Raw genomic sequence first — 23779 nt, 5'->3', positions numbered from 1 at the left:
GACATGGATTCTGGTTCATTTCAGATTTTTTTCATTTCAACGTGAGCAATTTAAGATTACAACATCTGGAATGGCAACATCTGGAACTGCGGGCAAAGAAAGCTGTAGTTAATACTTGTTGAAACATGCCATAGCCATTGGTTAAAAAGGCACAATCTACAAAGTAGGTTCTCCTGTGTAAATCTCATTGAAGTGAATGGGAACCACACAAGCAAACTACCTCAAACTAAACTTTTACGATTCACATACTGGAGAATACGTTCATACACCAGACCTTGGTTAATTGTATTACAGAGATTCTCTGAGAATCTCAGAGAACCCACCATTGAATCCAATGCCACCTTATGTAATTACTTCAGACTGTTGCTAGCTCCCTGTAGCTCCAAGCCAGACAGGCCTGTGTATACTCTGTGCCCAAACAATCACCGTTCTGGTGCAGCACAGTCCAAATTCTGGAATCTGAGTAGGTTATAAAATTAAGCAATCCTACATGGATTTCCATATTATGCTGTTTCTGCACCACTGGGGAGCAATAAAAAAGCTATGTTGAACATTGAAGTCCCCCTGTCCCGGGCAGTTCTATACAAGTGCTTCCCCAATTCCAGAAGGTGCATCCATTTAAACAAATCTCCGCAATCATTCATGATAGGAACTTGCTTCCTTAATAGTGCAATCTTATACAAGTCTACTCAGAGGTAAGCATCATTAACGTCAATGGGACTTTGGTACACGAGTATAGGGTTGCAGCCTAAATCACTCTTCCCTATTAAAACTCTACCCATGTCATGGATGTAGGAGAACCAACCATGAAGCTAAGTGTCCGCACCTCTGAGAAATCCAGTGAGGCACCTAGTTCATTCACTTCTCATTAAAAAGGTCTGGATTGCCAGGTATTTTTTAATGCCAATAGTATGTGAATTGTTACATTCATCCTGCATGTGAGACTTGGTGTCATCAGTGTGCGAGTATCAGTGGGCTTTCATCAGAAGTGTGGCTATTACTGAGCTTTCATCAAGAACCCAACTCAGGTCTGCAGGATAAGAACCATGCACTAAATCCAGAATAGTAGAAGGTGCTAGGACAGTAATAGGAGATGTACAGTCCAATCCCATGCATGTTCACTCAGAAATCAGACCTACCAAGTTTGATGGGGCTTACTCCCAGGTAAACATGCCTTAGGGAAGCTAGTTAAAAGACTGAGGGAAGAGAATGATAAACATTTCAGAGATCATAACTATTTTCCGTCATAAGGTTACTTTAACTGATACATTGTTATGCTCTTTTAATCTCTTGTCAAGTGTTCACACCACTGCAAAATAGGTGCAACTATATTCCCCCCTCCCCTCTGTAGCTTACCATCTTCTTTTTGAGACATTAGTACTCACAATGCCTCATGCAGAATCATATTTTTGCCAAGAGCAGAAGGCTCCTTCTCTCCCATCCCCATAGAAGATACTACAAGCTCTCCAACCCTGCTAAACTCATTAGATGAAGTGCCAAGGAATTAGCAAACAGGAAAGGTATTATTGGAAGACTGGATCACATGCATATCTCCCCTCCCCCTGCCCCCCCACCACCACAAAAACCAATGCAAAGTGAATCAGAATCTGCCTGGAAATTGCATGTGAGTGCTTTTTAGCTGTTTTTAATTAATAGCAAAGCTGAGCATGTCTATGGTCAGTTTAGCAACAGCGGAATTTCTTATAACACCCCTTGCTCCTAGCAGTGACTTTGTCACAACAATTCTATTGTCACCTTTGAGACTTTCTGAAGCAATATGTACGCTGAAGTACAATTACACAGGCTTGAATGTTGTGTGAACTGGACTGCCTGAAAACAGTAAACTGACTACCCCCTGCCCCCAAAGAATCTTGTATTTTCTGAGCTATCAGATACCTTGTAGCTCTTCAAAGTTAGAATGCTATTCTTCAGCTGCCTTTGTGTTATTGTTTTACGTAGCAATCTTGTGGCCGCTAGACAGCCATAGGATATGTTGTTTTCCGGGAACCGACCTCGGAGCCCGCTCTCCAAGGTCAGTTCCTGGAGAAGTGACCTTCCCACATTTCCAAGCTGCCTTGGAGGCCGCGTGGAACAGCCCCGTCCTCTGCGCTCGCAAGAGGAGTGCGGAGCGGCCAAAAAGGGGCGTTCCAGGGCGGGGAGGGCGGTACTGTCTGTATGATACAGCCAATATGTTATACAGCAGCCTCCTTCCCTGCTCCGTCCTCCTGTGGCTAGACAGCCACAATTGGCTCTCTAGCTGAAAAAGCAGGGCAGGAGAAGTGCAGAAGGAACGATCCCCTCCGCGCTTCTCCTGCCCTGCTTTGGATAGGCGGTCACCTCTGAGTTCAGAATCTGGATAGGATTGCTCCCTTATTTGAGTAATCATATTCATGTGATTCTCCAACAAAAGGTTTATGTTATATATAGCATTCAATTGATTGTTCCAAGTAAGAGGATGCTTTTTTTGTTTACCTGTTATTCACCTAGAGGTTTTTGTTTACCTGTTATTCCTAGAGGTATATTCACTATAGAGGTCTTATCCTCTAGCACAACCTGCAGCTTTTGGCCTAATTTCATGCGGTACTCAACTTAATTTTTAAAAGCCCGCTGAAAACCATTAGTTCAGACCTCTAGCAAGAGCAATCTCTATCTCTCCCCCAGCAGCCTGAATGGTTGAGCATGCAAGAAAAAAGGCTGGTGTGGCCCCACCCACTTTGGGGTCTAGGCCCACCCTCCACCAATATGCAACCCTGACAGACTATCCCTGAGGGACTGAGGCCCTCAATGAAAGTAAGGTTCCCCAGTCCTGCTCTTGTGCACTATACCCAAGGGTGTTTCTAACTTAACCCCACACCATTTGATATATCCAGCAAAACCAGTCTCACAATAAACCAGTTGCAGCACAGTCCTAGGCATGTTTACTCAGAAGCAAGTCCCACTGAGGTGAATATAAGGACTGCGGCCTTTATTTCTAAGGTACCTCTGTGCACTGAGGAAATGTAATGGACTGGACACTCAGGTGAAGAGTGATATCCTCTTCCCACTTCATAATAAATGCACAGAGACCCATCCATTGGTACAGGGAGCTTCCTTTTTGAAAGGCTAATGCAGAAATCCTATTATCTATTACCCTAAGTGTCTCCACTCCAGCCTCTAACTCTTGGCTACATAGTCCAATAGGATTACATCTTAAATTTGCCTTCCCCCATGATTGTACTAAGACAAGCACACATCTTACCCAACCAGACTGGGGAAAAAAAAAACACTTCAAGGATTAGGTAAGAACTCAGTGCTTGCAGGATCAAAATTGACTGGGCTTTTTAAATAAGGATAGAAGGTTATGTTTCCATTAATCAGCATCTCATTATCCTGAGTACTGGCAAAACCAGCTAACCCCTTTTTAAAAATGTATGGGTGGAGGATTAGCAAGAGAGAGAAAGCATTCATTTATTAATTTTAATAACCTGTTTTGCTTCTACAGAATGGGATGCAACACTATTGGTATGGCTCTGCTCCCCTCCCCACTTCTGCCACTGCTTTTGGGAGTAACCATGCTTTGGCTCTGAAAATGTTGCTTTTTGTGAAAAGGTCATTATGTGCCTTTTGGCAGAGAAAACTCTGTAAAGCAGGTTCCAGGGGCCTGTGCAGCTTCAAATAAGCTAGAGCAAGTGACTCTTCGCTCACACATCCTTCCGCCCTTTCCTCTCCTGCCAACAAAATTTAATCCCAGAAGGGGGGGGGGAATAATAAAACAAGTTACAGACAAATGTCTACTTGACATTTGAAAGAAAAGCTAGGAGGAAAAGGGGAAGGGAATCAGCTTCATTAATTGACAGAATTGTAAGGCATATAGTGACTACAAGGTCACCTAGGACCTGTTCAGACTGTACTTCCTACCCTAACCCATGTGGAGAGAAGAAAATAAATTTTCAAGCTCCTCCAGTCTCCTGCCCCACTTTCATTACATTTAGAATATAATGCCAGAAGCAAGAGAACATGGTACAGATGGAACACGGATATTCTTTTAACCATGGCTTAATCGGGATCAGGCTGTGCATTCCCCCTTCCCCATCCTGAAATGAATTCCCCTTCCTCTGCCATTATAAAGATTAACCACAGCATTGCCACCAGCACTAACCTCTATCAATACAGTCCTGAAAGGACTAAATAATCTGGTTCATATCCATAAAGACCCCAGGCTATATGGTCTGAAATAGCTTGACCTTGCTCACTCAGAAGATACAGTGAAGCCACCAAGGTTGTTTAATGACTCTGGTACCAGGTGATAAGGAGTGAACTGAGGAACAAGACTCCCAAAGTCAGTGAAAGAATGGCCTTGCTATATAGTTTGGTGAACAGCACCTACATTGATATTAGAAATGAGAATGCCTTTACTTGATGGTACTTTGGCTGGTGAAACCATAACAATGACGTAAACGTGATGCAAATAGTTTTTTGTTATGAGACCAATGATAAGATGGCACAGATGCTCATAAGTTCAAAGATGTTCTGTGCCAACCAGATAACACACCCAGATGTTGGAACTTCAGAGGAACTTCAAAGGACTTGAAGAGGCTATGCAACGGCACTGCAGAACAAGGAGAACATGCAAGGATAGGGGTTACTTGCTCACAAAACAAAATGTGAGGGTAAACAGGACAGGTGGAAACCTCGCCTCATCAATAGGCTCTTCCACATTATGCTTGTAACACCACTCAGTGCAAAGCTTTAATATACCATGGTACTTGTGGGTCTATACCCACTTGTAGTCAATATGATTGGCTCATGTAACCACCATGCAACCTGTTCTATTTTGTATTCTTTCTCAAATAAAGTTTTTAATGTATTCCAGTTCAGAGTCTGTGGTGATGTTTTTGTCCCTATTTGGACCTGGCTTGCTTACCAGCACTCTGAATCCCAAAGATACCTAAATTCTGTAACTCATAATTGGGTTACTTATGACTGCATTTTCAGTCATTGTTAAGAGATGGACAGTATTACATCTATAGTCAGGCCACTGTGGTTTTCTGAACTTTGCTCTCCCCAACCATGCAATCCATGTTCCAGTAGAAAACAGAGGTGGATCACTGTATCAAAATAAATCCGGCATTCAAATGCAGTATCTTTCATATCAGGCATTATGTGATATTTTACACCTGGTGGGGAATGTGCTTACCGCAAACCTGTACCAAGTTTTATCATGCACAGATGTTCAGAGAGGGGGCCATCATTACCTGCCAAGGTCCTTCATCTTTCCTCCTCCCATGCATCCTTACACCACCCAGAGAAAATGCTTTCCAAGGACTCTATTCCTCAAACATTAACAAGCAGCCTATGGGAAATATTTTACACCTGGTGGGGAATGTGCATACCGCAAACCTGTACCAAGTTTTATCATGCACAGATGTTCAGAGAGGGGGCCATCATTACCTGCCAAGGTCCTTCATCTTTTCTCCTCCCATGCACCCTTACACCACCCAGAGAAAATGCTTTCCAAGGACTCTATTCCTCAAACATTAACAAGCACCCTATGGGAAATAGCTGGTTATTGTTCTCACTTAACTTGATCAGTGTTTGAATGTAGGCATTTATAAATGTTTTCAACTAGCTACTGGACATTAAAATATAGGGAACCCATAAAGCAGCAGAACCGGCCTTAAAATGAGCAGATCCCATCAAGATAGAAGAAATGTTTGTTAAAGTTTGACTTGCTTAATGCAGAATAACCCCTGAAGGTAACAGGGGCTTATATTTCTGAATTCCAGTAAATTAAGTTTGCAGATCTTGGCTAAGGCACAGGGAAACAATTTTGCAATGAAAACCTAGAGCTTGGAGTTTAAAGCACTTTGAGTATATGGAGCAAACTCTCATGGAGTAAAGTGCTTTTCAACATGAATAAGAGGATTGGAATCCTTGCTGAACAGCTGCAAAGGAAGATTATTCAAGCTCAGTGAGGGACCCCCAACTTTCCCTCCTTTCATTTTAAAGAAAAAATTTGAGGCAGCAATTTATTTTCTGTGCAGTAGTTACCTTTGAGTGAGACTTCATCCCAAGCCATATTTGTTTGTTTATTCTAAAGTGATTTAATAAAGCTCCTGCTCCAGATTTATGAAACTGTAAGATAGGATGGTGTGTGTGTGTTTAGTTTTCTTCACAGTTGGCAATAGAGCCACTGACACAGTTGCCCTCACGTTGCTCTCTGAAGATTTTAAAGACGGTTACTTTCTGCAATGTACTTCCATAGAGGCCTACACAACTGTTGCAACTCACGCACTTGGCAATCCCAGGTTTAATTCCCCCCCCCCTCTTCTATAGTATCTGTTACAACTTACCCCATGGCTTGAATTATGATTGGGTCATCCATACCCCAATACACATCAGTGGTTGTTGCTGATAAGAGGCAGGGAAATACAGATCATGATGTAAGGGTAAAGGTTAAGATGTATCAGAGGTTTCAGAAGGAAAATTCAACACTAGGCTGCCATTTTTGGTGGCAACCCCATGTTATTTGTAACATTCTGTTCCTCACTTAAGATTCTATAGGTTGGGGAGGGCAGACTTCAGGTTTGTGAGTTCTACTTTGTTTTGCACTAGAACCTCAAGATCCATCAACCAGAGCCAGGTGCAAAATATATACACTTAGAATTCAATAATTCTGAGCTCAGGAATTTATTTTGAGTACCAGAACTGAATTGAGCTCACAGTCCGATCACACAGACACATACACACTCCTTGTTTCCCCCACCCACTTTATTTCAGCAGTATAATTTAGGGTAAGGGAGAATAATTTTGTTGCTGCTATTGCTAAAAACATGGGAGTCAGAAATCCTTGCAGATTTACTGTAAATCACCCAGAGATCTACCAGTAGATCCAGTTGTAAGTTCTATACACAATGAAACAAGAAAGCATAGCAACTGCAGCACGAGTTGGCCAATATCTCCTGGAGGGTGGAATGTGTGATGTTATATACATTGCTTTAAGGACCATATTCCAGTGCAACCCTTCATGCTTCATCCTCATGGAAAATGGTGGCATAAAAAGAGGAAAGTGACATGCTCTTCTTGCCATGTATATAGTTTCTGAACGTAGATTACATTAGTCCTTCCTGATAATGTCACTCCAGCCTTAGGTCAGCTACACCAATATCAATGAACCAGCAGCTCATTTTCAGCCACTGGAACTGGAAACAACCCACATGTTAACATCCAAAACACAGCATCCCCAGGTCATCCACAAAACATTGCCTCACTAGGGATGTTGGAGAATTCTTTGGAATCCAGCCCCCCGGAGTCCATGGCAGAACGGACTACCCCCCCCACCCCCTGAAATCCCCCCTGGAACAGACCTACCTGGTGGCGGCTCTGGGTCGCCTTCCGGCCGCTGCCGGGCTGTGGACACCATTTGCGTCCCTGCCAAGCTGTGATAGGCTATGTAAGTACCTACGTAGCCTATCACGGCAAAAGACAGGGACGCAAATGGAGTAGCGGCTGCCGTTTACGGCTGCAGCCCGGCAGCGGCCAGAAGTCTGGCTGCAGCCGGCTCTGGACAGTGGCTCCACGGCCTTGCCACAGAGCGGAGCTGGCCAGGGAGGATTCTGGGGGAGGAGGGACAGATCACCTCCCCCACCCCCAGTGGACTGCTAGCCAGAATGGGGTAAGTGTTTCGCACACCCCTACCTCTCACTCCTGGAGTAAATTGCAGTGAACCAAAGTAAGGTGCATTTACATTGGAGTTAAATTTGTTCCAGCTTCTGTCAGTCATAAGTACCAGAGATTATCATGTGCTCACATGATAGCAAGTGCACTGTACAGTAAGTATTGGAGTTAAATTTATTACAGCTTTTACTTACAGAAATGCCTCTTGCTGCAATTATTATTTCTAGTCCTCACTAGAGGAGACAGAGAAATTGTAGGTAAATAATGCTAGAGCACTGGCTGGTTAAGCATCAAGGGAATAAATGGCTAAACCAACAGAATCAGGTTTACAGCACAGTGTACATTCACTGGTCCAAGAAGCTTGCTCAGGAACTTGAGTTTTCACGTCATTATTTGCAAAGCCCAGATCAAGTAGAAAGGAGAGTGTAAACTAATAAAATGCTGAACCTACTAATTAAAACTCTGGTACTCTACCAAGTACTGCTGGCTTATGTGCTGATGCAATCTGCAATGTCATGATTTTGGGGGCACAGCAGGTCATTAAATAATAGTAAGATGACTGGTGAGCTTCACTCACAGCTAGATTAGGAAATGAGCAGAAAACTTAAAGGCAAAAGCTAAAATTAACATCCTTGGGATATATGAAAACATGCAAACCACCAGTTTGCTAATGAGAGACGGTGATGGCAGGAAAAGTCAGCTCAAATGGCAAACTTTGTTAAGTGCCATCTCAAAGCTTTATGGCCACCTCCTTTCAGTCCTCCTTTTAAAAAACAGTAGATTCTAGTTCAGTACCCATAAAAAGGGAGATGGTAACTATACATTTCTCAGGCCACGTCAGGAACAATGCAAGCCTTTCTTGAACAATTGAACTGAACCTATCTGCATCTCCTTGGTAAGAGAGACTAAGGCTTCAGTCGTACCCATTTACCTAGGACTAAGCTCCACTGAATGTAGTAGGACTCAGTTCTAGGACTCATTTACATACACAAGACTGTGCTGTAAATGTAGGATTTGAATGTAGTATAGCTGGACCCAAATCTCTAGATCAACCTTCCCCAACCTTGTGCCCTCCAGATGTTTTGGATTATAACTCCCAGCATTCTGACCACTGGCTGGGACTGATGGGAGTTGTAGTCCAAAACATCTGGAGGGCATCAGGTTGGGGGAGGCTGCTCTAGAATTCCACCAAAAAGCCAACCCTACTTCCCCTATATCACATATGCACCTTTAAGGAGATATCTGCAGCACTGGACAACTAAGCTACACCTTTGATTTTTTTTTTAAACAACCCTTCAAATTAGCCTTGCACGATATTAAGAGCTCCAAATATTGCTATTAGTTTGTACTTTGAATTTTCAGTGAGATAAGGAAACATCTATTGCATTAATGTTTTGCCTGCAAATGCACCAAATGATATCCCGCTGTCAGAGCAGCTGGCAGTTAAAGGAGAGAAATATGAATAAAGACATCAGATTTCTCTAATGCTCTGGGATGTTTCGCCAGCCAAGAGAGGTTCACAATGATAAATCACATGAAGAACGGTATTTTTACACGTTGTGACATTTGAATGGAGAGAAAAGCATGAATTTGATTCTTATCACAGAATCTACATAAAGGTTTGTTAGAATATAGGTGGTAATATGTTGTAGCGGCAAGCTTATATCTACTTATCTAGGAGTATAGGCTATTTTGGATAAAGACCAACAGAAGTCCTACTTAGAGTAGACCAAGCCAAAATGAATGGGACTTCAGTTAGTCATGACTAACTTATATCTCATTCATTTCAATGGGTCTACTCTAAGTAGGACTTTTGTTGGATTTTGCCCATACTATCCTATACATTGAGGACAATATCTAGGATCAAACTGTAAATGTTTGTGGGGGGGTTGCAGTGATGAAGGCTCTGTAGAAATGTTTCATCTTCTAAAAATACTTAACTTCAACATGTCAGACAATACAGAGATGCAAACATTTTTGAAAGCAAAAACTTTTAACATTTAGTTGCAATGGCAAATGCGCCACCTATCAACTGCTGCAGGGAACTGCAGCTGCTCTAGCAGCTGAAATAGATCCGGATGCTACACATGCAAGGTCACCAAAAAGCAGATGTCTATAATCAGACACTTTGAATTGACAGAGAGTCAACACTACTTTGCAGAACAGAAAATATCTACTTGCAGAAGTAAAAAAAAGCATGCTCACACACACAAGTTCTTGATTGGTGCAAAACTAAGTCTCAAGTAAGCACACTTACAGACAGCTAAAAGGACACGCTCCAGTAGAATAACTGTGTTAGTCTTTAAGGTGCCACAAGATTGTTATTTTTGCTTCAGACAAACACAGCTACCCCACAGGAAAATATTTGTATTATGTCCCATCAGTCTCAAGAGACGACAGCTGACTGAATAGGAAGTCAACTCTGAGCTCTGAAGGGCAACTATGCCAACCTGTTTCTGCAAAACTGTCCAGTTTTGGATTTGTCTCAAAGGTGGTGGCAGTACCTAGAGGTCCCCTGACTTTTCCCCATTTGCCAGGAGAGTCAACGGTGCCTGCTAGGTTACTCCCAAATGCTCAGGGCGCAATACTATGTATGTTTGGACAGAAAAAAGTTGTACAACCCCTAGCATTCCCCAGCTACCATGGTTGGCTGGGGCATGCTGCCTTTCCACCTGAACATGCATAGGATTGCACCTCTAAAATGTGTACTTTATGCCATGCTGCTGTTTCAAGGTTTTGAGAGAAGGAATCTAGGCATAAAGTCATACAGTGTTTAAAGCCGTGTGCCTGGACATGAGTTGGTCCAAGAGAGGCACTGTTAATTACATTGCATGACAAGATGCATCTCATCACTACAAGAAAGTGATAAGACAGGCCTTGCCCTGAGGGGGGAACACCACTCATTCATAACAATGAGTAATTGTTAGGTACACCTATAAGGTACACCTATAAGAAGAACAAAACCAAAACAGTAAGAGTGGAATACGGAAAGGAGTCTCTGTCCAACAACAACAAATGGTTGAATTGCTTGCCATTCAACACTGTACATGTAGCATAACAGGAGCATGTAATCATTACACCTGGGTAATTTCAACTTCATATCTGGAAGTGAGAGTTATATAGGAAGTCAGTCATGTGTGAAACAGCCCTGAATTTACACAAATCATGTGTTTTATCATCCTGATTCGGGACCTGTCTCACCATCACATCTGTATACAAGGTGCAGGAGGAGGAAGCCCCCCAAAATGTGTGGAGATATGCAATTTGCTACCTCAGTAAAAACTGAGGCAGCAAACACATGTTAACTTAAGGAACAACAAGCCAAGTTGCATACACTGACCTGCAGCTGAGCACCAAATACCTAGCTTGTTTATTTTTAAAGTTCTCAGCTCTTTCTACCTAACATGAACTCATCTTCACTACGGTCATATCCGAAGATGCCGTCAGTCACTTGCGACTAAATCAGGACTGTCCGCAACATTAGGGAGTGAGGTGGCTGCCTCAGGGAGCAGATTTTTGGTATCATGAGAAGGCAGTGAATTATATTAATTTATTATGATTGTATTTTTATTGCCAGGGAAGTGCTTGTGGACATTTCTGCCTCAGGTGCCAAAATAACTTGGCCGGTCTTAGGCACTAACCTTGACTTAGTTGGTGGGCAGTGCCATTTGCTGCTCCATCTCAGGCAGAAAAATATCTACAGCCAGCCCTGGACTAAGTAGCTTTCTTACCTTTCCAGTTACTTTGCACAGCCAGAAAACCAACAGACCGTAGACCCCAGCATACTATTCCCACACATTCATTTCGCCATGCATTATGCATGCGAGACCAGGACATTACAACTGCAGGTGATAATCTCATAACTCACCAGAAACCATGTGCAAATCAGATGCTGTCCCCTTGTTTATCAGTTCATACTGGAAGCCTGTAATCTTCCGACTAATGTCCTGCTGAGGGGTAGCCTCGACAAAGAGTCCACCCTGATCAAAGCTGAAGCAATGCACTTTAGAGGGGCGGTGATCTCCATCTTGGACCAGCAGTTTCAATTCTCCAGTTTTTTCCAAATAAATATTTGCTCCTGCAGAGTCCTTGAAAGGCTTTATGCAAACAGTCCAATGTTTGGAAGAGGAAGATACAATATTGGGTCGCAGATTGACTATCAGTGCTCCTGTGGGATACATCCATTCTATGGATCCTTCAGAACAGCGGAGGTAAACCTGTTCAACATCTTTTTTGTGGGACTCGTGTGTTAATCCACTAGGGAAAAGAAGAAGAAAGATGGAGAAGTTATTATAAAGATGCCTCCATTTATTTTAAGACAAGAAATATAGCTTCAGACAGACTGTAGAAGTTCAAAAAGGCTATTATGTTAAAAGTATTAGTGCTTATCTCAAAATATTGAGACAAATAATGTCCATTAACTGGCCATGCCAGGATGTTGGCAAGGTTCAAATTATTAACTTTTATAAACAGAAGTTAAGTAACAAGGCCAGAGCCACTCAGGAGATCTGTGGATGAGGAGAAACATTGAGCCTCACGTTCAGTCCTACACTGCAATCACACCAACCATCATAATCTCCCTGTGTTTATCTAAATGGTCTTCTGTAGTGACATAATCAAGACTCCAGATTTCCAGTAGACCTCATGATAAAATATAATGATAAAAAAAACCCACTCCTGCAAGTCAAATGCCTTTATTGTTATGCAGGAAAGAGGCACATTAGATTCTGGATCAACCAGCATTTAAATTAGCTATGGGAGAGAATATTGGGGTGGAGGAGAGTGGGCGTGGGGGAAGAGAATAGGAAGAAGCATACAGGCCAACATATGGTTTCCATTTAAGGGTGAAGTGGCTGACATTATTGGGGATGTCAGCATAACAAAGTGTTCAGAGGTTACATGAGGAAGCTCCAAGAAACTCAAATTTTAATCATCATCACCATAATGCTGTCTGCAAACGTACGCTGCCGAATAATCCTGAAAGCCACATCAAGAACTTGGAGGCTTGTGGGAGAAGCTGGTTCTTGACCTCTGTGCTTTTGCCCTCCTCCACAAGGAAACACTTGACATATCTGAGAAATACAACTCTCAGCAGGATGCTTGATACAGACTATGTTCGCCTTAAGTACGGGGGAAGGGGAATTGTTGTGATCTGCTTGTGTGTATGGCACTGGCCTTCAGGAGTGCTGTTCTCAAAATGCCAGTCCAGTCTGCTGGCAGCATGTTAAATTCAGAGCTGAATTCAAACCGCTTCTCAAAAGAAGCAACTGACTGGCCTTAAAAACTCTTGTGTCCCTCATCACTCCCAATGGGAACTGTAGTTACAGCCCACTTCACTTGATGTTGTGCAGCTGAACCAAATAAGGAGGATACAGCAATTACACCAGGGGAGCTACGACCCTTGGTATTTAATTTCTCAAATCAGTCAGACACCCCACTCTTTTATTCTAAGTGTGTCTGTCCTTTATCAGAGGTGAGGGCAAAGCAACTGACACACGCTCAGGGGCACTCTTTTTTTATGGCTACACATGTTCTAGGACTGAACCCTGCTCTGGAGCCCTGAAAAATCCTGAGCCCTGAAACCCATCAAGCCCCACATAACCTACACTTTTACAGTGAATGACTATTGTGATTACATCAAGGGAAGACACTTCTCACTTCCAGCTAAAATAGGATGCATTATTAACAACACATGAGTGAAATAACAGTGAAAAGACCAAGTATCATACTACTTGAAAAAAAGCTCTAGTTCCAAAATCTCTCTCTTCAGAGAGATCAAAGCAATCTGAAAGGGAAAGTATAAAGTCACTGGAGAAGGAAATGGAACTTTTGCTTTGAAATTTCTGCAACAGGTGATCTTGACATTGGGACAATGGATTTATGCATGAGAAGACATCTGTGAGCTTTTCTTGTTGCCAAAAGAAAAGTGGGTACATTGCAGAACCTTAATTGAAGCCAATTATATTCCACAAGCCATGAAGGGGGAGAAGCAGGGTTGGGAACAGCAAAGTGTTAGGGTACACATCAAGCTCCTTTTGGAATGGATGATTCACAATATGGAGTTTATTTCAAGATACACTGGAGCTGACTTGGCTAAATACCCATAACCTAGTTAAACCTGTCACTCTCTTGATGAAGATGAAACGTCGTCTTTGCATTGGGAAGTGAGATTGATTCTCGATACAAGCAGTCCATGAACAATCTATTTTTCTGACCCCCCGAAGGCGCAGATGATTCCAAAAACAATCTTACATCTACAGGGGAACAGCCTTACATCTATTGGGGAAATTCAACGTAAGGACAGTCAAAGTGATCTAACGTTTTTTCACTTCAGCTGAGTTAAGCTCTGGTCTCCATATCTGGTCCCTTTAACTATGCAGGATGACCACCACAGATAAGACAGTATGGGCACTAATGCACTACATCTGCTCACAAGTTGCAGGCAGGACCTTATGTGTCACCTGCTGCCAGAGCACTCCCAAATCCTAAGGAAGACTTCCCCAACCAGGTGCCCTCCACATGTGTCAGACTGGAACACCCATCATTCCCAGCCAGCATGGCCAATTCCCTGGGCCAGTCAGAAAGCAACTTATTTTCCCAGTGCAATCCTGTATACAATGATGGGGTTTCCTGAAGGAATAAGCTGCTTTTTTTATTATGTGGGAAGCCTTTCACATTCTATAGAAACAGAAACATTCTATAGAGAGCCAGGGCCTGCAGGAGAAGCCACCACCACCACCACCGGGGAAGAGGCGTGCTTGCCGCCGCTGGGCCTGCTGCCGCCGCCACCACCGCTGCCGCCGCTGCCACCACCACCAGGCCTTCCTTGTGGACTTCTGCCTGGCAGACCGCCAGTACCTGCAGGACCAGGCCCCCAGGTACCGAGCCAGCTGTGCTGCTCCACCTGCCCCTCCCTGGAGGGGCTACATAAGCTGGCTCGCTGAGGTGGCCTGGGAGAGCCAGGGCCTGCAGGAGAAGCTGCCGCCGCCGCCACCGCCACCACCACCACCACCACCACCACCGGGGAAGAGGCGTGCTTGCCGCCGCTGGGCCTGCTGCCGCAGCCGCTGCCACCACCACCAGGCCTTCCTTGTGGACTTCTGCCTGGCAGACCGCCAGTCCCTGCAGGACCAGGCCCCCAGGTACCAAGCCAGCTGTGCTGCTCCACCTGCCCCTCCCTGGAGGGGCTACATAAGCTGGCTGGCTGAGGTGGCCTGGGAGAGCCAGGGCCTGCAGGAGAAGCCACCACCACCACCACCACCACCAGGGAAGAGGCGTGCCTGCCGCCGCTGGGCCTGCTGCTGCCGCCGCCGCTGCCACCACCACCAGGCCTTCCTTGTGGACTTCTGCCTGGCAGACCGCCAGTCCCTGCAGGACCAGGCCCCCAGGTACCAAGCCAGCTGTGCTGCTCCACCTGCCCCTCCCTGGAGGGGCTACATAAGCTGGCTGGCTGAGGTGGCCTGGGAGAGCCAGGGCCTGCAGGAGAAGCCACCACCACCACCACCACCAGGGAAGAGGCGTGCCTGCCGCCGCTGGGCCTGCTGCCGTCGCCGCTACCACCGCCACCAGGCCTTCCCTGTGGACTCCTGCCTGGCATTTTTAAGGGGATTTTAATTGTTTTGTTTGTTTGTTTTATTTTGTTGGGGGGGATTTTGTTGTGTTTTTAGGGGTGGGTAGCCTGCCTGATAGGCGGGAGCGAGGGGGCATGTGTCCACCTGATGGAGGCAGTGGGGGGAGTGTTGGGGGCCAGAACATACCAAGGCTGGGCGGCAGGCGCTGGCGGAGCGCTAGGGGCAGGCCATGCCAGCTAAGGGGAACAAGGGAGAGATGTGTAGTATCTGTCCCCTGCTCCGGGCCTGTCCAGAGCCAAAGGATGGCTGGGGGAGGCGTGACCCCATCTTCTGGCCTTCGTTTGCTGCTCTGCAATGCCAGGTCTGTTACCCAGAAAACCTCCCTCATCCATGACATGATCCTGGATGAGGGTGCAGACCTGGCATGTATTACGGAGACCTGGCTGGCCAAGGCTGCTGCTCCAACCCTTGCAGCCATGTGTCCAGCTGGATTTTCGTATGCACAGCAGCCGAGGGCTGGGGATCGGGGAGGGGGAGTGGCTGTTATCTACCGAGAGTCCTTGGTCTTCACCAGACCCCCTCTCCGGGAGACCAAGGTTGTTGAGTGCATGTACTGGAGGTTGGGCCCGAAGGGCAGTCTGGGGATTCTGCTCGTGTACCGTCCACCCCGCTGCACGACTGACTCCCTGGCCGAGGTGCTTGAGGTGGTCTCTGATGTGCGTGTACAGTCCCCTAACTTACTGGTGTTAGGGGACTTCAACGTACATACGGAGGCCATCCTCACAGGAGCACCTCGGACTTCATGGAGACCATGGCCTCCTGGGAGCTGCACCATATTCTAACTGGGCCCACCCATGTAGCCGGTCATGCACTAGACCTTGTGTTTGTTTCTGGAGAAGCGGGGAGTGATCTGGAAGTCGGGGGTATATCCACCACCCCCTTGTCATGGTCAGATCACTATCTGGTGATGTTGGACTTCTCGGTTCCACAACCCCTCCGCAGGGGTGGAGGACCCATTAAAATGGTCCGCCCCAGGCGTCTTATGGATCCAAATGGATTCCTGAACGCGCTTGGGGATTCTCTGGGGCATGCCAACGGCCACTCGGTCGAGACCCTGGTGGGTGGCTGGAATGCCGCAATCACTGGGGCATTAGATCAGGTGGCTCCGAAACGCCCTCTCCCCCTGAACAGGGCTCGGACTGCACCATGGTTCAATCGGCTGTTACGAGCTCTGAAACAGGAGGTGAGACGGCTAGAGCGCCGGTGGCGGAAGTCTCGCTCCAAAGACGATCAGACACGGGCTAGAGCTATATCTTCAGCCTATCACGTGGCGGTGAAGGCAGCAAAAAAGGAATATTATGCTGCCTCCATCGCGTCTGCAGAGTGCTGTCCCAGGAGGCTGTTCCAAGTGGTCCGGAGCCTGGTCGGTCCTGTGGCTCCGGAACCACTGGAGCATTCTAAGGCCTCCTGTGAGGCTTTGGCAAGGCACTTTGCAGATAAAATTGATCAGATTAGGTGTGTTACTCTGCACACTGTGGATACAGTTAGTGAGCAAGAGGCGGCCTGTGGCAAACCGGTTTTGTGGGATCGGTTCCAGCTTCTTCCTCCTGATGAAGTGGACAAGGTGCTTTCATCTGTAAGGCCAACCACCTGCTTACTTGATCCTTGCCCATCTTGGCTCATTATGAGCTGCAGAGAGAGACTGGGTGAGGGGATCAAGGCGGTGGTGAACGCCTCCCTTGAGGAGGGAGTGATGCCATCAGCCCTCAAGGAGGCAGTGATAAGACCGCTCTTAAAGAAGCCCTCCTTGGATCCTCAAGTTCTGAACAACTTTTGCCCAGTCTCAAATCTGCCATTTTTGGGCAAGGTGATTGAGCGGGTGGTGGCGGTGCAGTTGAAGGCACACTTGGAAGAAACTGATTATCTAGACCCATTTCAGTCGGGCTTCAGGCTTGGGCATGGGACAGAAACGGCCTTGGTCGCCTTGGTGGATGATATGAGGAGGGCTCTGGATAGGGGTGAATGCTCCTTCCTTGTTCTCCTCGACCTCTCAGCGGCTTTTGATACCGTTGACCACGGTATCCTCCTGGACCGCCTGGAGGGGTTGGGCATTGGAAACACTGTATTGCGGTGGTTCCGGTCCTTCCTCTCTGGCAGGTACCAGAGGGTAGCACTGGGAGAGGAGGTTTCGGACCCGTGGCCACTTACTTGTGGGGTGCCACAGGGTTCCATCCTCTCCCCGATGCTATTTAACATCTATGTGAAGCCACTGGGGGCTATCATCAGGAGGTTTGGGGTGCAGTGTCATCAATATGCGGATGACACTCAGCTCTACCTCTCATTCAAATCTTCACCAAGGTTGGCCATAGAATCCCTGTCCAAATGTCTGGAGACGGTGAGTGGCTGGATGGGGAGGAATAAGCTGAAGCTCAACCCTGACAAGACCGAGGTACTTTTGGTGGGAGACAAGAGGAGGCTGGGGGATGTTGACCTGGTGTTGAATGGGGTACGGCTACCCTTGGAAGACCAGGTCCGCAGCCTGGGGGTCATTTTGGACTCCCAGCTGTCCATGGAGGCTCAGGTGTCAGCTGTGAGCCGGACAGCGCTGTATCAACTCCATCTGATACGGCGGCTGCGCCCCTTCCTTCCCGACCATCTGCTCCCATCGGTAGTACATGCCCTGGTCTCCTCTCGTTTAGACTACCGTAATGCGCTCTACGTGGGGTTACCCTTGAAGACGGTTCGGAAGCTGCAGCTGGTACAGAACGCGGCGGCTCGCCTGATTAAAGGCAGCCGCCGGCGAGATCACATCACTCCAGTGCTGAAGGAGTTGCACTGGTTACCAGTTGTTTTCCGGGCCAAATTCAAGGTGTTGGTTTTGACCTTTAAAACCCTATATGGTTCCGGCTCAGCCTATCTTAAGGAGCGCCTCCAGCAACACCAGACAGGCCGCTTAACAAGATCAGCCTCAGATGGCCTTCTCTCTGTCCCATCAGCCAGGACAGCTAGACTGGTGGGGACGAGGGAGAGGGCCTTCTCTGTGGTGGCCCCCACTCTGTGGAACTCCCTCCCTAGGGAACTCCGTCATGCCCCCTCTTTAATGAGCTTCCGTCGTGCATTAAAAACGTGGTTGTTCAGGCAGGCATTTGGGGTGGGTTAGGGTATTCTTTTTAAAAAAAATTTATGGTAAAATTTTACTGTTTTAAATTGTTTATGGTGGGTTGTACATCGCCCAGAGTGGCTGGGTGACCAGTCAGATGGGCGATTAATAAATTTAATAAATAAATAAATAAACAACTATCTCCATAAAAACGAATGACAACGATGCAGACTGATTGCATACCAGGCTGAACAAAAGAGCCTTCTGATTCAAGGAATATAATGATTGCCCCAGGATATGTAAGGCTCAATTGCCCCAAGTGGTAATAAAAAGAAAGAATGCTAGCTTAAAAATCTGTACCTGACTCTTAAGCACATAGGAAGAGCCAGGCTGGATCAGACTAAGGGTCCATCTAGTCCAGCATCCTGATCATATAGTGGCCAACCAGCTGCCCATGGGAAACCCACAAATAGTACATGAGTGCAACGGCACCCTCCCACCCATATTCCCCAGCAATTGGTGAACATAAGCTAACTGTCTCTGCTGCTGAAGGTAGCATATAGCCATCAGGACTAGTAGCCACTGAAAGTCTTCTCCTCCATGAATTTGTCCAATTGCCCTTTAAAGCCATCCAAATTGGTGGCCATCACTTCTTGTGGAAGCAAATGCCACAGTTTAATTCTGCACCATGTGAAGTAGTACTTCCTTTTACCTGTACTGAACCTCCCACCAATCAGCTTCATGGGACAACCCTGGGTTCTAGTATTGTGAGAGAGGGAGAAAGATGACTCTCTATCCACTTTCTCCACACCACACTAGACTCTTCTCTCAAGGGCTTCAGCAGAGGAGCATCACAACAGCCCTGCTGCAGCCTAAGCAGTATGGCTCAGACCAGAGTCACCTGTTTGGGTCAGTTCCACTTATTTTTCAGAAGTTCTCTCCTTGCACAACTGCAAGTGTCAGCCAGAATGCGTCATTCCCTGGAACTAAAATACTTGATGACAGACTTGGGGGTCGGGAGAGAGAGAATCATTGGGTCAGCCTTGAAACAGGGAAGTGAGTCACAAACAACCCCTGTGGCTGGCATTCAGTACACTTACAAGCCAAGAAGAGAGGCTTCATTCATCAGTAGAATATTATATTGATGAATGCCAGTCCTCTGAAAGGCAGTCCTCCATTTGAATCTTGCCTCTTCCATGTATTCAAGAGGTGACCTACGGCAAGCCACTCTCTCTCTCAGCCACCAATCTGCATAGGGAATGCTGTCCCACCTTATAGGGTTATTGTAAGGGCAGGCAACTGCCCGAGTCAGCATTCAGTCTACTCACATATCCACTCAACAGCTAAAAAAAAATAGCAGAAAACCATTCATCTTTGCTTGCAAAGCTGTTCACGCTAGCTCACGTGGCTAGTATTGCATGAATGCTTGGTGGCTTTAAATTCATGGAGAAATGTCAACATCTCAGTGTCCACTCAGCAAATGATGTGTGTGCCAGCAACTGTGATCTGATCCATGTGTGCACTTTTATCTTATATGACAGGGATAAAATGTACATTAAATAGGCCACAAGTACAATAAAAAATAAAGTATGCAAAAATTAAAAACAGGGGGGCTCCAAAGACTCTCCCCATGTGGGATATTATAATGTATTATTATTACTAATTATTATAATGATCACCTGCTGTCTAGAACATAGTGTTAAATTTAAAGTTGGGAAGTCCAAATGCAAATTACAACTCGCCCTCAGACTCAATGAATTAAGAGGCCTGCCTTGGGAAAGTACCAATCAGCCTCAGTTCCTCATCTATATAATGGGTAGAATTATTACTTACCGTACAAAAATAATTAAGAATATTTATAATTACACTTGCATGTACACCAGCCTGCATATATATGGATATATACAGTCTACAGCAAGGGTGGGGAAAAAGTAGATCTCCAGGTAATTTTGGACTTCAGTTCTCAGCATTCCTGACCAGTGGCTATGCTAGCTGGGGCTTCTGGGAGTTGAAGTCCAAAACATTTGGAAATCTACCTTCTGCCCACCCCTAGTCTATGGGACTCCTAAACATATTTTTCTGGTGGTAAAGAACACTGATGTTAACTGAAGTTACTTCAAGGTAGTAACTTGTGTTTAAGATCACAACCTAAGAATGATTGAGTCTGTACACAAAGCTATTTCAGCAAACCACACTGTCAGTAATGTGGCAATAAAATAGTTAAAACCGTAAGCAGTGCCCTGTTGTTTTAGGTACAGGCCTTCTGAAGTTATCCGATGGCATTCAATAAGTGTCCCATGTCACTATTTTCAGCCATTATCTTTCTAGATAATGCACTGTGACAAAATATTTGCATATGACAGCTCTTGACACTTGAGATAATTCATTTTCTATCTGGCTCCCCTCCCCCCAGAAAAGCAAACAATTACAAAAAGTGTCTGGCTTCTCTCCCTAACTCCTACAAACAAACAAAAGTTAAGAAAGTAACAAAATCCAGCTTCCACCACTTTGATCGTTTGCTATTCCTAAAATATAGCTTGCTATTCCAAGTTCTCACTTAAACCACCCAATGTAAAAGGAACAAAAATCTAATAAAGTCATTTGCAAGTACTCGACTTTAAAACGTTTCCTCAAAGACGCCAAATATAGATTGCAGATGCACTGCATTTAGCAATGGTTTCATGTCTGGATGGAAAGCCTTTTTCGAAGTCATGCTCTATAAAAGATTTTGAAAACCATGAAGACACATTAAAATTATTACTGCGGATTAAAGTGGAATGGGGGAGGGGGGGAGAGGAAGGGAGAATTTGGGAGCCAAGGAGTTTTAAAGATTTCACAACCAGAATGATTAGCATAGCTGTGGCAGCCAAGGAATTACTGGGCAAGAGTTTGCCATCAGTAAGGCTGATTGAAATCTAAAGTAACAGCAGTGATGTTATGCCACAGGTGTAACAGAGACCAGACTGACTCCAGACCAGTATCTTTTGAGATCAGTATTGTACAATAGCAGGTGAACTCCAGAGGAAGTCAGGGAAATGTTAACCACCCCCTCAAAGCCCTCTCTCTCTCTCTCTCACACACACACACACACACACACAGTAGTTCCACCATTTCCAGGGAACAGCGACTAACTGCAAACAGCAAAAGAATTAGGCCTCAAGCCTTCATTAGGATTTGTTCTCCCTTCCACAAAACAAAAACCCTGAAGCTAAGTAACCCAATGAGCCTAAACAAACAAACAAAAAGCCTGAACTAATCAGGTGTTTCAAAGTAAACAGAGAAAGGGAAGCCCACTTAGCCGAGTCAAACAAAAGCTAAACCGCTAGAATAAAATCCCGGCGCTACAACAATCCTCCAAAACCCTTGTCAACTTTCCTCATCAAGAAGGACTTCCAAGCCTATTGTGTTACAGTGAAGTTAATGCTTGAATGCAGGAGGTCACCAAGCCAGGAGTTACAAGAGTGTGTTATTCTGGTGTTGGGTTGCACAGATGTGTGGCGGGCGCTGCTGCGATCAGTAGGAAACGCTCTACACCTTTGTCTGCGAAACGCCAACCGCCCTGCGCTCCCCCTCGCCCGTTGCTTTGGCAATATACTCATCCTGAACAGTCCTGGAATGTTAATCAAACTGTCCCCTCCTTCCCTCGTCCAATAAATCAGAGCAAACAGCGGGGGAAAGAGAGATTTCTTTTCTCCTCTGCGCAACAATCAAACCCATGTGTGCCTGAGCCGCTGGAATGGGCGAGCGAACACGGGACCGTGCGCCGCCGCCGCCCTTCCAGAACGAAACTTCACACAACACAATTTGGAGGAGGACAACGAAGATCACCCCCACCTCGCCCCCATAAGGCTGCTCTAGGAAGAAGCTGCGCGAAGAACGAGGTTTCTCCCGACCCAGGATCTCCTTCGCTATTAGCCCGACCCAAGACACCGTTGTCGAACAGCGGACGCTGTAAAGCAGAGAAGCTCGACGAAAGAGAGGGAGAAAAAGAGCCAAAAACAAGCCCGTGAAAGTGGCATAAGCAAAATCAGACGGCAGATCAACGTCTCCCCGTCCTCCCCCCAAATAAGAGGAAGGGGGTCTTTAAAGGGAGTGTTAACCCCCCGCAAGCTGGCACAGAGAACAGCCCCCCAGATCTGGAAAGGAAGGCTGGAGCTGGCAAAGGAGGGGGCGCCCGACGTCGTAGATCCCGCCGGGCTCGTTCCCCTTGGGAAAAGAATCCCAGGCGCGGGGATATGCCCGGACAAAGACCAAAGCCTCGGCAACGCACATGGAGCGGCGGCAACGCTGCGCCCCGTCCCGCGAGGATTCCCAGAGCGCCCCCGCCAAGCGAGCTCTTACCTCCCCTTCCAGCTGCACAGGTCGCTCGAGTACTGCGCCGTGCAGCCCCTGTCCAGCACCAGAAGCCCGAGCAACAGCAGAAGCGGCGACGGCGGCGGGAGCAGCAGCCCGGGCGCCGGGGCTCTCCGCATGGTCCCCGCCGGGCTGCGCTGGAACGGATCCACCAGACCAGGCAAGAGGAGAGCGCCCGCAGCCTGCGCTACATGGCGAGAGGAGCCCCGACCTGGCTCAAGCCGCTAGCGCCAGCCCATCCCCGGTGGCCGGCCGCTCGGCTCAGCGGCGCGCTCGCTCTCCAAGCCGGCGCTCGCTCCGCGTCCCAGGCTTAGGCGAGGGCGGGGAGCCTCTTCCACTCAGACACCGCCCACTCCAGAGTCAGCGGCGAAAACCCGCGCTGGCCTCTGCGCGGAGCGGATTCTGCTCCTTCCTGCGCCTCCAAGCCGCTCTTGTCTGGGTTGCAGGAACGTCACAGCCAAAAGCACACGCCCGCCTTTCCTTCCTCTGAGAACCGGCTCTGCAGTTTTCAGAGGGTTCGCCGTCTCAGCCCGTTGCCCCCAAAATAACAGAGAGGCCACACGGCACTTTAAAGGCCAGCACATTTATCACGGCATAAGCTTTCATGGCCCCTGTCCGCTTCATCAGATGCAGCGGACAGTGGCCACGAAAGCTTATGCCGTGATAAATGTGTTATTTTTTATTTATTTTATTTTATTTATTAAATTTATTAATCGCCCATCTGACTGGTCACCCAGCCACTCTGGGCGATGTACAACCCCCATAAAACAATTTAAAACAATAAAATTTTACCATAATTTTTTTTTTTTAAATACCCTAACCCACCCCAAATGCCTGCCTGAACAACCACGTTTTTAATGCACGATGGAAGCTCATTAAAGAGAGGGCATGACGGAGTTCCCTAGGGAGGGAGTTCCACAGAGTGGGGGCCACCACAGAGAAGGCCCTCTCCCTCATCCCCACCAATCTAGCTGTCCAGGCTGATGGGACAGAGAGAAGGCCATCTGAGGCTGATCTTGTTAAGCGGCCTGTCTGGTGTTGCTGGAGGCGCTCCTTAAGATAGGCTGGGCCAGAACCATATAGGGTTTTAAAGGTCAAA

General features: G+C 46.5%; 1 protein-coding gene across 1 annotated transcript in view; it reads right to left on the bottom strand.

Annotated features, from left to right (window-relative positions):
• The window catches only part of METRNL (meteorin like, glial cell differentiation regulator), a 36988-nt gene extending 14026 nt beyond the window's left edge, over positions 1–22962 (bottom strand). The window contains exons 1-2 of the mRNA XM_084838341.1: positions 22669–22962; positions 11525–11913 (exon numbers count right to left, since the gene is read on the bottom strand). Coding sequence (XP_084694467.1) covers positions 11525–11913; positions 22669–22799 — 520 coding nt within the window. The 5' untranslated portion in view covers positions 22800–22962. The remainder of the gene's footprint in view (positions 1–11524; positions 11914–22668) is intronic.
• Positions 22963–23779: the final 817 nt, after the last annotated feature.

The sequence above is a fragment of the Heloderma suspectum genome, chromosome 2, assembly GCF_057233095.1.
Source record: "Heloderma suspectum isolate Gila_16-S chromosome 2, 16-S_ref, whole genome shotgun sequence".
NCBI classification, from domain to species: domain Eukaryota; kingdom Metazoa; phylum Chordata; class Lepidosauria; order Squamata; family Helodermatidae; genus Heloderma; species Heloderma suspectum.
Note: the sequence above shows the minus strand (reverse complement) of the source record. Positions and strands in the feature narration are given on the sequence as shown.